Raw genomic sequence first — 13,461 nt, 5'->3', positions numbered from 1 at the left:
ACCAACTGAACTACACCTAACAACAATTATTACAAAACCAAGTAAAATGCAAATTCAACTGAGAAATAAAAAGTTTGTATAGAAGCCAGATAAATTAAAAATATTAAATAAGACTGAAGGTGTATGTATGTATATGTGTGTATATTTATGCAAAATGGTGGAAGGAGGTTGGTAGCTGTATCAATAAAAATCTTTATTATATTGTTTTATGCTGCAGATTTCTCTGACTTCACAGTACCCACAACGTTGGGCTTACACACACAGCTAAGACCTCCATCCACATAGAGAAAAACTGGTTCCACGTACACACATACTTCTCCCTCCGGTACTTAAAATTAATCGTTTTTCCGTGGAGTTGATTCCAACTCATAGTGATGCTGTAGGACAGAGTAGAACCACCCCATAGGGCTTCCAAGGCTGTACCATATTTTTACCCAAATAACACACTCCTTCTATGTTTGTTTGCCAACTGTGCCCTCCTCACTGCAAAGTATTTTTGTAACTGCACTATGTTAATGTTTTTACAGTAACATGTAAAACAAATAGGCATAGTGGCACTTATGAAAATACCTCACGGGGGAGGGAGTGGTTGGCAAACAAATGTAGAAGGTGTGTGTTATTTGCATCAAAATACGGTAATCTTTACAGAAGCAGGCTGCCATAACTTTCTCCCAAGTTGCAGCTGGTGAGTTTGAACCACCAACCTCTCAGCTAGGCCAGGCACTTAACCACTTCACCACCTGGGCTCCTTGTACTTAAAATTACTTCTCCTGAAATGTCTAAGTGTGTACAAGTAGTCCCCGACTTATGACATATTCAAGTTACGATGAACTGCGTTTAAGACTTTTCTTTTTTCTTTTTTTTTATGGACCACGTACAATGTTGTGGTGCATTATTTGTTGATGTTATCATTCCCAGATGTTCACTCACAGATGTTCAAAGATCGAACTTATAAAGATACTGATAATAAAAGGTAATAATAATGAAAACTTGAAAAAAAAAAAAAGAGGTATTTGACTTACGTCAGAACCAACTTATGATGCAGTTATCAGAAAGGGATCCCATCGTAAATCGGGGACTACCTATACAGTGAAAAAAACTTAATCAAAATACGCATGGTGATGGAAATGTGACAGCTAGGAGGGGAAAACTGTCATATGGAAGGAAGTTCATGATTCTACTTCTCCTTGGCATAGTCATTATCTAAAATAATTTATTCTGCTACATCAGCCCTGGAATGATTAATGAACTCTAATTTGTAAAGGTAGCATTAAAAATTAATATGAGGCAATTTTAACAACACTGGAATACTGGGGAGTAATTATGATCCCACTCAGCAAATAGCTGTACTCTTTTAAAATATAGAGCTCTATTTTAAAAATTGTCCAAGTTTGATAACACATTTCATGCACTAGACAGTACTATTTTCAAAACCTCCACCCTTTACTGGAGTAAAGATAAAAGAGTAATTCTTTGATGGGATAATTTAAAGATTTCTCTATATAATTAGATCTACAATTAAGAATTCAGATTAATTATTTTGCCATCATGACAAATTCCCTTAGGATATTCAAAGCAGAGTCCTAGTGCTGAAAAGCTGACAGCACGAAACATGGAAAACAGATTAAAAAAAGAGGGGAGAGAGAAAAAACACAGGCTTCATACTCACAATTCAATTCAATCTAGTTATCCATCTGGACAAAGTTTAAGGTTTTTATCATTCTGTAGTAAAGAATCTTGATTGGTGTTTCATTGCGGGGTGGAAATTTGTGGGAAGGGATAGGAAATAATGGACTTATTGTGAATTTATGCCCAACTTTGTTTTCTCAGTCCCCCAAAAGGAGAAGTTGACTTCTCAATTTAACAATACATACACACACGTGCGCAGTCAAACATATCCCAGCCCTGTCTTATGCTCTTAGCACAACTGGCTTGCTTGTAGCAGTTGCAGGCAAGAGACCACACCCATTGCTGTTGAGTCTATTCTGAGAGCAGCCCTACAGGACAGAGTAGAACTGCCCCACAGGGTTTCCAAGTAGCGGTTGGTGGATTTGAACTGCCAACATTTTGGTTAGCAACGGAGCTCTTAACCACTGTACCACCAAGGCTATGCAACAAATAATGATGAAATAGAAAATCCTTCAAAATAACAGTAACAACATCCCAACTCAACTCCAAATCATTTTTAGCTTCGTCTACCATAAAATTAACAACAATAACAACAAAAAAAAAAATTGCCATCAAGTCAATTTCATCTCATACAGAGCCTATATAGGACAGAGTACAGCTTTCCCATAGTGCTTCCAAGGTTATAAATCTTTACAAAAGCAGACTGCCGCATCTTTCTCCCACAAAGTGGCTCCGGGTTTTAAGAGCTGTGCCACTAACCAAGTGGTCAGGGGTTTGAACTCACCAGCAGCAACAGGGGAGAAAGATGTGGCAGTCAGCTTCTGTAAAGATTACAGCCTTGGAAATCCTGTCGGGCAGTTCTACTCTGTCCTATAAGGTAGCTATGAGTCGAAATCAACTCAACAGCAATGGATTTACAATAAAACAATAATGATTAATCAAAGTCCATTATTTCAGTTTTAAAGAGCTACTTTCATTTAAAGGGTAGATCAGTGTTTAAGTGATCAAAACGAACCTCATAGATTTCAGAGTTCAGGAAATTTCTCTGTAAAGCACCTCTGCATCCCAACAAAGGTCAGGCCTCTCCTTTTGTTCTAAGCATTGTCCCTCTTAAAAGGCTTGCTGATGAGCATTTCTTACAGAAGGCTGTTGCTGTCTGTTTAGTGGCTCAGCTGTAAGTAGTAGAATAAACACTTAGAATCAACTTTCTATATAACCACGTGAAGACCCACATGGCTAAACTATGAGCACAGAACCTTCCGCAGTCCACTTTGCTACCTGCTTTTTCTTTTTTTTTAATTTTTTATTGTGGTTTAGGTGGAAGTTTACAGAGCAGATTAGTTTCCCATTTGACAGTTTGTACATAAAGGGTCCCATGACATTGGTTGCATTCCCCTCAATGTGTCAGCACTCTCCTCTCCCCATCTCTGCCCTGGGTTCCCTGTTTCCTTTTGTCCTGATTTTCTACCGCTTCCTGCCTTCTCATCTTTGCTTTTGGGCAATTGTCCTTTTGATCTCATATAATCGATTGTTCTGAGGAACAATTTCCTCTCAGGTGTTATTGTTTATTTTACACCACCCACCTTTTTCAACCTCTACACAGATTAAGGAGCCCTGGTGGTACAACGGTTAAGCACCGGGCTGCTAAATGAAAAGTTGGTGGTTCGAACCCACGCAGGGACTCAGTGGGGGGAAGACCTGGTGATTTGATCCCATAAAGATTACAGCCTATAAAACGCTATGGGGCAGCTTGCGTGAGGTCGCTATGAGTAAAAAATGGAATCCACGGCACCTAACAACAACATACAACTAGACTGGATGTCATGTAAACCCTTAGTGTCATCATCCAGGGGAATGCTGTGTAACTCCCAGAAAGTGCGTGTTTTCTTATCTTGCCAGCACAACAGAGAAGTGAAGATTGCCCGTCCCTTCCAGACCATCTCCTACTCAAAATCACGTCTGTTACCAATAAAGGCTCCCAAACCTTTTCCAAACTATCTGACACAGAGACGAGAATTTAGCACTTAGTTCCCACCCTCCCGGATACTTCTGGTAAAACTCTTTCATCTTTTTATTTTGAGATAATTTTATACTTACAGAAGAGTTGCAAAAAGAGTGCCAAGCAGTTCCCATGTACCCTTCACCCCCGCCCACGTGTTAACATTTTATATCACCACAGTACGATTACCAAAACTAAGAAAATAACATTGGCACAATACTAATTAAACTACAGGTTTTATTTGAATTTCACCATTATTCTACCACTGTCTGCTTTTCTGTTCCAGGATCTGATTCAGGAATCTACATGGCATTTGGTTGTAATGTCTCCTTAAAAAAAAAAAAGCAGTTACCCTCAAGTCCATTCCAACTCATGGCAAGGCCATGTATATCAGTAAAACTGTGCTCCGTGGGGTTCTCAATGGCCATGACTTTTTGGATGTAGATCACCAGGCCTTTTTTCTGAGGTGACACTGGGTGGATTTGAATGATCAGCCTTTCAGTTACTAGCCAAGTGTTTAACCCAGGAACTCCTTAGTATCTTCAAGTTCAGATTCAGTGCTAACTCGTTTTTCACAAATCCTGATGCTTAATTCTTTTTATCAGTAAGAATCAGAAATGCTTCCAAGTTCACAAGGGACAATAAGAGTTAACAGAATTTAGGGATGGGAGAGAGGAGAAATAGGTACTGACCAAATTGCCCAAACTAAATGCTTTAATCTGTTTTTATGAATGGGAGAATGGCGTAGATGTTTCTTTGGTCAAATTCAATCCATGCTTCTTATCATCCTCACAGGATCAGCTTGATAAAGAAATCACCGTGCAAGTCTGTTCTCCTAGACATTTGCTGTTTCCTTAGAAACATCAAATACAAAACTGGCCCCTGGCTAGCATGCTTTGCTGTTTCTAAAAATACAATTGAAGAAAGCTCACTCAGTCACCCTGGTATGTACAATGCCAAAGGTCCTTTAATTTGAATACTTTCATCTGCAGGTTGCCTTAATATTCTCGTACAGGGGCTAAACACAATAAAAGTTCTAACTACTAGACTTTTTAATGGCATTAATTATTGCTGGTATAGATAAATTAAGCACTCACAGTGCCTGGTTTGCAGATTAACCAAGTATAACCAAATTAACCCAGTTGCCATCGAGTTGATTCCAAGTCATAAGGACCCTATAGGACAAAGCAGAGCTGCCCCATAGGGTTTTCTAGGTTTTAATCTTTATGGAAACAGACTGCCACATCTTTCTCCCACAGGGCGCCTTGTGGGTTTGAACTGCTGACCTTTTGGTTAGAAGTCGAGCACTTAACCACTGTGTCACCAGGGCTCCTTAACCAAGTAAATCTGACTCTAAAATAAAAACAGCACACACAGAAAGAACATCTTATGGGTGCTTTTTTTTATATATATAATTGTACTTTAGATGAAGGTTTACAGAGCAAACTGCTTGTCATTAAATAATTAGTATACACATTGTTTTGTGACATTGGTTACCAACCCCACATGTCAACGCTCTCCCTTCTCGACCTTGTGTTCCCTGTTACCAGCTTTCCTGTCCCTTTCTGCCTTCTAGTCCTTGACCCAGGGCTGGTGGTGCCCCTTTGGTCTCCTTTTGTTTTATGGGCCTGTCTAACCTTCGGATGAAGGGTAAACCTCAGGAGTGACTTCATTACTGAGGTAAAACGGTGTCCGGGGGCCATACTCTCAGAGTTTCTCCAGTCTCTGCCAGGTCAGTAAGACTGGTCTTTTTTTGCAAGTTAGAATTTTGTTCTACATTTTTCTCCAGCTCTGTCCAGGACCCTCTATTGTGATCCCTGTCAGAGCAGTCAGTGGTGGTAGCCGGGCAGCACCTAGTAGTACTGGCCTCAGTCTGGTGGAGGCCGTAGCAGTTGTGGTCCATTAGTTCTTTGGACTAAACTTTCCCTTGTATGTTTAGTTTTCTTCTCTCTCCCTTGCTCCCAAAGGGGTGAGACCAGTGGAGTATCCTAGATGGCTACTCAGGCTTTTAAGAACCCGGACACTACTCACCAAAGTAGAATGTAGAACATTTTCTTTATAAACTATGTTATACCAATTGAGCTAGGTGTTCCCCGAGACCATGATCCCCACAGCCCTCAGCCCAGCAATTCAGTCCCTCATGGAGCTTGGATATATCTATGTACAAGCAATTACTTTTGATGAGGATTTTTAATACTTTCAAAGCTTGTCGAACTTGATAAGATTATCTGTGTAAACACTGGTTCTTTAAAAGAATAATCTGTACTTAAAAGGAAGTTATGATTCTTACTATGATATTGATACAGTTTCTTTGTTAAAATGAAAGAAGCTCGAGTGTGAAGACCAGCTCTTACCTAAATTCCATAGCTTTAAAATGTTTAGCGGAGAATCATTCGTCCTCTCAGTACTCAACATTAGATCTGTTTTTGTTGTTAGCTGCCATCAAGTCAGCCCACAACTCATGGCAACCCCATGCACAACGGAAGGAAATGTTCCTGGTCCTGCAGCATCCCGTGATCGAGTGCATATCAGACCATTGTGATCCACGCGGTTTTCACTGGCTGGTTTTCAGAAATACATCACCAGGCTTTTCTTCCTAGTCTGTCTTAGTCTGGAAGCTCCACTGAAGTCAGAAAATGCTGTTCTAGAGACATCCAGCCTCCTGAGCCATATAGCCTTCAACAAAGTCAGACACCACCGATTCCATAACTTGGCATGAGCCCCACTGCCCCCATGTGGTCCCTCCTTTCCAGAAATTCCGATTTAGAAGCAAACAATCCGGGATAGATACCCCATACCACTGCCTCTAAAATAAACCATTAACCTATTCTCAAGAAAAAATACATTAAAACAACAAATCTGTTTCAACTCTGTTTTTAAAAAATATTCCTTTGACTATCCTTATCAACTTTCAGCAAACATTCATGGCCAAGATAAAAAAGCCTTATAAAATATCTTTTTTCTAAAACTTGACTTCAGTAACATTAAAGTACTAAAATAATGTGCTCAACATTTTGTAAAATCCTTAAATTATAATCCTAATAAGTTTTATAATAAATTATTTTATGAACTACAAGTCACTGGTAACCATTAGTAATTCCTATTAAAATACACAGTCAAGGTAAACCAACTACTCACAAGGCCATTTTATAGTACATCAAGGGCCACGTTTTAATTTCTAAGACCTTATCCACCATATTCTGAAACTTATGCTCATTGTACAAGCCATGAACTCAAAAACTTTACAAATTTTAGTATCTAATATAATTCACTAATTAAACTACCAGTATACACTTATGTTATTGTTAGTTGTGGTCAAGTTGGGTCTGACTCATAGCGACTCTATGTATAGCAGACCTATTATATGTATTTAAAATAGTTGCCTGGTCCTGTGCCATCTTCATGATCATTGGTAATACACTTATTTAAAGAAGAAGAAAAAAAAAAACCCACTCCCATGGAGTCGATTTCAGCTCATAGTGACCCTATAGGACAGAGCAGAACTACCCCATAGGGTTTCCAAGGCTATAATCTTTACAGGAGCAGACTGCCATAGCTTTCTCGTGCTGTGCGGCTGATGAATTCATACTGCTGACCTTTCATTTAGCAGCCGAGTGCTTAACCACTGTGCAACCAGGCTCCAATACACTTAGATAAAGCTTTAAATAGAGGGCATAGGTGGTATCTGCCTGCTTCATTCCTAGCCAACTCACTGTGCATCTCTACTTCCCAAGGAAAGTACAAATGAAAGTCTACAAGAGGTAGCCACTTGAAATCTAGCTGGCAGATAACACAATCAGTCTCAAAAGTCAGCTTTGACTCATGACTACAGAATAGGTAGTAAGGCCCATTACCATGGCTCTTAAAAATCTGTACCTTCCACAGAAACTAGAGAATTTAGAGAAAAACAAAAGACCCCTATTTCATTCTTCAGGCTTTACGCATGCCTGAATGGTACCAACATGAAAGGAACTAACAGGAACTAGGCAAAAATACTACTTGAAAACATATTAAAGTTTAGAAAGAAAAGTAACTCTTCAATTCCTGTTACCTTATAATTTTTACCTTTTTTAAAAAATTCAACAGAAACACATATGAGGAGGTATGGATAATGGAACCGTATTAGCATTGCAGGACTCCAGAGGTGCTCTGTATTTTTTTAAATGACAGCTTGATAGAGATACAATTCACAAACCACACAATTCATTCATTTAAAGTTTACAATTCAATGGTTGTTAGTACATTCACAGAATCGTGCAATCACCACCATCAATCAATTTTAGAACATTTTCCATCACCCCAAAAACAAACCTCATATACATTAACAGTCAAGCCCCATTTCCCACCCCCCCTCCCCACCACCACCACAATCACTAATCTACTTTCTGTCTCAATAGATGTGCCTGTTCTGGACATTTCATATAGATGGAATCATAATGTATGTGATCTTTTGTATCTGTCTTCTTTTACTTATCAGAATGTTTTCATGTTGTTGAAGCGTGTACCAGGACTTCATTACTTTTAATGGCCAAGCAATATTTATTTATCCATTCACTTGGTGGACATTTGGGTTGTTTCCACTTTTTTACTATTATGAATAATGCTGGTATGAACATCCTTCCATCTCTCTTGGGCATATACCCAGGAGTGGATCCTGGGTCATATGGTAACTCTGTGTTTAACCTTCTGAGGAACTGCCAGGCTGTTTCCACAGCAGCTGGACCATTTTACATTCCCACCAACAGCATATGAGGGTTCTGATTTCTCCACACTCTCACCACCACTTGTCTTTTGATCAGAGCCATTCTAGTCAGTGTGAAGTGGTAATTCCTCGTGGTGATGAATATCTTAAAACGGGGTCACTCCCTCTGGAATGGCCCCAGCTATCCTTATTCCCAGATGGTCATTCTTAAAGCCCAAAATAAAGCTAGGGTAATCTAACAGTCCCTGAATAAATGAAGGTATCACCTCCACATAACACACACTGTTGTTCTACCCTAAATTCTATCAAACTGCAATACAACAGTCAGAGCCCTTTCTAAATAAAGATGCCAGGCTCAGCAGCCTGCACAAATGCTAATGCTGTAGTGGAATACTGAAATATACAACAACTACAAAGTTTTGGCCAGAGCTTGCAAGACAGAGCCCTGCCTCAGAATCCAGGTTTGCCCATAACCACTAACCAGTGTCACCTGGCCAACCACTTAACCGCTCTGCACCTCGGCAGTGTTCTCTGCAGCTCCCGGCACTACATCACCTGAAGACACTCCCAGACAGAAAGTTGTCCAAGCCTGAAAGTTTAATGAAATTTGAAAACGTCCTAATAACAACACTTAAAGAGCTAGTGTTGCACGGCAGAGAATTTGGGCTTAATACAATAGTCAGACTGGCCTGGGTCCACTTCTGGTTCAGCCATTTATCGCTTATAGGTACATTCCTCAACAGCTTTGTATCTCCATTTCCTGATTTGGAGGCAACATTGCTTTCTCCAGGAAAAAGAGCTTATGAAAATTCATTAAGCTAGCAGAGTAAAAGCATCTGTCATAGTGGCCAGCAAAAAGAAGACACTTAAATGTTCGCTCCGGTCCATCTTTCTGCTAACTCCGTTTCTACAGAGGCAAAGTTTCCCAGCAAATAAAGACCTCTTAACAAAAGCTGTGGGCCACTCAGAGCTCTGATCTGTGGGATTTGGTATAAAGCACTTCCCTACATTACACTCTACAAATTGCTAAGGAGTGTTATCAATTTGGGCTTAAACCAGACTAAAGGGAATTTCTGGCAGTGAGCCAAGGCATGAAACGATAAGAGACTTGACTTTTGTCAGTGAACATAAGGGTTAGGGGACAGGCTGGGCAGTGAACAGGTAAGAGGGAAAGAAAGGTGAAGGCTGTATTCGCTTGACCCCATTGGAAGCCGAGGAAACACTGGAAGGCTTTAAAGGAGAGAAGGCGGGGAGGAGGGGCTGGAGGATGTAGATGGGCGCGGGCTGGATAGATACGTGGGAAGATGACAACTGGAAACGCACTACCATCCCAACTGTGACTCCCCTGCTTCCGCCCTCTCTCCGCCGCCTTCCCCTACCTGATCCGGTTGTCACGGAATTTGTTGAGATGCGCTTGGTTGAGGTAAATGGTGCGGGCTGGTGTGTCCAGCTGGTCTGCAGCAGACGTGGCCCGGGACATCTCATCATCTGCCTTCTTGTAGCCCGAAGAAGAACAGACAGGTCCTGCAGAGACCAGGCGCGGGGCAGAAAACAACACACAAAAGAAGTCAGCCGCTAGCTGGAGGCAGCGGCGCGCTCTCGGGCGGAGCCCCGCTAGGGAGGATGCTTGGGCACCCGCACGGTCCCGCCTTAGTACCTTCGCTCCCCTGAGACTTGGTGGCAGCGCCCGGCCCCGCCCCGTCCCGCCCCGTCCCGCCCCGTCCCCGGGCACCTCCCTGCGCGCCCACGAGCCTGGCCGCGGCTCCCCACCTGGGAGGCTGCGTGCGCACGCGCGAGGGGCGGGCAGGGTGCGGAGGAGCAGCTCGTGCAGGGCGGAGGGGCAGAGGGACCGTGCTCGGGAAGCAGGTCCGCTCGGCTTCCTCGATGGTTCTCAGGAGCAGACCGATGATAGTGGCGGGAATGCGCCCTGGTTCACGCACTGCAGAAAGGGATGCTGGGCGCACATCTTGTGCTCGGCTTCACGAATTAACGCTCTAAAGCCACAATGCCAAAGCTTGAACAGACTTCCCTAATGTGCCTGGCAACCTGAAGTGAAATTCCAATTTATGGCCAATGCATGCTCTTTCCTGTCACTGCTGAAGTTACTGAGGTTACCACACAAACCTCTCTCCGTGAGCTAACCCTCCCCATAACCTTTGCTGATGGAGGTGTCCTCATGGACACTGATATACCCAGTACAGAAACTGTTACACTCAGAGAGAGAGAAAGAGACAGAGTCGTGCAGGGGTGCGGAACCACGTCACCAACTACAAGGCAGCATTCCTCATTAGATCAGGGACACCCTCTTTGAGAACTGACCTTGCAGAGGGGCTTCTGAGGTAAAGGATCACAAAAAATTGAACGTCCTACAGATGAAACTCACCTTTTCTCCTTAAATATACATTTGCTCCAATATGTTATGCTTTTTTCCACCCATCCAAGAAATGCAAGCCCTGTGGCATGTCATTTAAGAAACAGATTCTCCTCGAAGCAAGCATCCAGCTCCCAGCTGCAAAGAACACTGCTTGCTGACACAGAGAAACATTTGGAAGGAGGACATTCTGGCTATGTAAGTATGCCATCTTTTTAAAGTGATGGGAAGGCTCATAATCCTCATCCTAAGTGGTGGACTACAACCAAAACCGAAATTAGTACTTTAGAGCGGACAAGCCACTCTGAACCTGAGGGAAGGATGAAGCCTCCATGGGCTAAGGCCTCACATCTTACTCAGATGAGGGCACCCAGATGGGTGCAGGCATAGGAGCCCTCAGCTGGTCCCTGCCCTCCCTGCGCCCTCCGGCCTCCTGTTCTCTGGGATCCCTCTTGCTCCACAGGATATGGTTCTGTCTCACTCTCTCTTTTTCTTTTTAATTTTATTTACTTTGTTGTTGAGAATATGCACAGCAAAACATACACCCATCCAAGTTTATACACGTACAATTTAGCGACACTGATTACCTTCTTCAAGTTGTGTACCCATTTTCGCCCGCCTTTTCTGCGTTGTTCCTCCCTTATTAACATAATCTCACTGCTCCCTAAGGCTCCTATCTAACCTTTCGAGTTGCCCTTGTCAACGTGATCCCATATAGACAGTACTTAAAAGAGCATAATGCTCCAGGCAGACATTTTTACTAATTATGCTAAACTCTTATTTGGCTTTAAGAAGCCTTCAGGGGTTATTTTTCATTTAAGGTTTAAAGATTACCTCAGGGCAATAGTTTCAGGGGTTCATCTGCCCTCTGTGGTTCCAGAAAAGTCTAGAGGTCATGAAGATTTGAAATTCTGCTCTGCATTTTCCCCTTTTGATTGGGATTGATCAGGATTCATCTGTGGAATCTCTGAGCAGAATGTCAAGTAATGGTAGCCAGGCACCATCCAGCTCTCCGGGTCTGGTGCAAAGGAGAATGTTGTTCATGGAGGCGGTTAGCCACACATTCTATATCCTCCTCCTATTCCTGACTCTCCTTCTTCCACTGATGCTCCAGGTGAATGAAGAACAATTGTTGTGCCTTGGGTGGCCACTTGCAAGTTTTTAAGACCCCAGGACTACGCAATGAACTAGAAGGTAGAACAGAAGAACTAAACACGGTATTAGGCCAATTAAGCTCTGTTCTCTCTTTATCAGTAAGAGGCAGTAGAGAACAAGAAACTCGACTGCAAGTCTTGCTAGCCAGCAAGCTCGGGCGCCCTGACTTTGGTCACATAGGACTAGATTTAAAAAGCACATACTGAGTTAAGGCAGAGAAAAAATATGTTGTAAAGAAGCATAGATAAAAGAACTGCTTTTCTTTCTGCCCTCTTACCTGCCTTTGCCTTTTTCATCCTTACCTGGCAGTATTTGCTTATTCTCTGTGCTCCTGCACCCAAGCCCTGGGACAGCAGGGCTCCCTGGTCCCTGTAGTGACCTCACCCCCTGGAACAGTGCCTGGCACGTCACTGGCAGTCATATTTGCTGGTCGAACTAGTCATTTTTACTCAAGTCTTATAAAAGGACTCTTTGAATTCTCTCAGCAGAAAGGTAATGATATGCACAAAGGGCTCAAAGTACACACACTATGCAGTCAGAAATACTTCATTGCCTGTGTTGTGTTCAGTGAGTAGTTCTCCACTCCGGCTGTGCATTATCATCACCAAGGGAGCTTTCAGCCTCAGCCCCATCCTCACAGATTCTCGCTTCTTTTTCTTTTTTAAAGCTCCTTAAGGCAACAGTGGTTCAGTGGTAGAATTCTCGCCATCCATGTGGGAGACCCAGGTTCAATGCCCGGCCAGTGCGCCTCATGTGCTACCACCACCTATCTGTCAGTGGAGGTTTGCGTGTTGCTATGATGCGGAACAGGTTTCAGCAGGAGCTTCCAGACTAAGATGGACTAGGAAGAAAGGCCTGGTAATCTACTTCCAAGAATCAGCACATACGAACCCCGTGGATCACAGTGGTCTGCTATTTAACCAATCATGGAGATGGCTTAGGACCAGGAAGCATCTCGTTCCATTGGGCATGGGGTAGCCGTAAGTTGGGACAGACTCAGCGGCAGCTAACAACAACAGGAAGTGATACTACTGGGCAGCCAGAGTTGAGAAACACTTGTTAGATACTGCCGGGAAGACGAAAATAAAAGATATGGCTACTGCCCTCAAAAATGTTGATTAGTTTAAGGGGCTAAGGCAGAACCACAATTACATACCAGTGGGTGACAGCTGTGACTAAGTGATAAAGAATAGCTTGAAGACACTAAGCAAGGCCCGGGGCCAACAGTCTCTTTGTTCTTGGGGTGGGACATGGACAGAACAAACTTTGAGAACAGGCATAAAGCAGGAAGAAAGGGAAGTATGTTCTAGGTAAGGGCGAGAACTTAAGCAAAGTTCCAAACAGACAAAATTGTATCAGGGGCCAAATTAAAAAAAAAAAAAAAAAAAATTGGCAGTGAGGGTCCAAATTGAGGAAGGGTAGAAATGAAGCTCAGAAAGGTAACTTGTGGCCAGACCGTGAATGACTTTAAAGCCAGGCAAAGAAGCTTGCCCTTCGTCCTGAAGGTCACAGGGACCACAGAAGGTGTCCTCCAGGCAAGAGAGAAGTGGGGCTGGCAGTAACGTTCAAGTAGGAACAAGAAGAGGAAAGATCTGAAGATAAGCA

The 13,461-nt window shown here is 42.6% G+C and overlaps 1 protein-coding gene across 1 annotated transcript in view; it reads right to left on the bottom strand.

Moving 5' to 3' along the window:
* Positions 1-13,461, bottom strand: part of ATP8A2 (ATPase phospholipid transporting 8A2) — a 705,555-nt gene that overhangs the window by 556,386 nt on the left and 135,708 nt on the right. Inside the window, exon 2 of the mRNA XM_049867411.1 lies at positions 9,710-9,854. Within this exon, the coding sequence (XP_049723368.1) occupies positions 9,710-9,854 (145 nt within the window). The remainder of the gene's footprint in view (positions 1-9,709; positions 9,855-13,461) is intronic.

This window comes from Elephas maximus, chromosome 23, assembly GCF_024166365.1.
Source record: "Elephas maximus indicus isolate mEleMax1 chromosome 23, mEleMax1 primary haplotype, whole genome shotgun sequence".
Taxonomy (NCBI): domain Eukaryota; kingdom Metazoa; phylum Chordata; class Mammalia; order Proboscidea; family Elephantidae; genus Elephas; species Elephas maximus.
The sequence above is the reverse complement of the archived record's forward strand: the minus strand, read 5'-3'. Positions and strand labels throughout refer to the sequence as shown.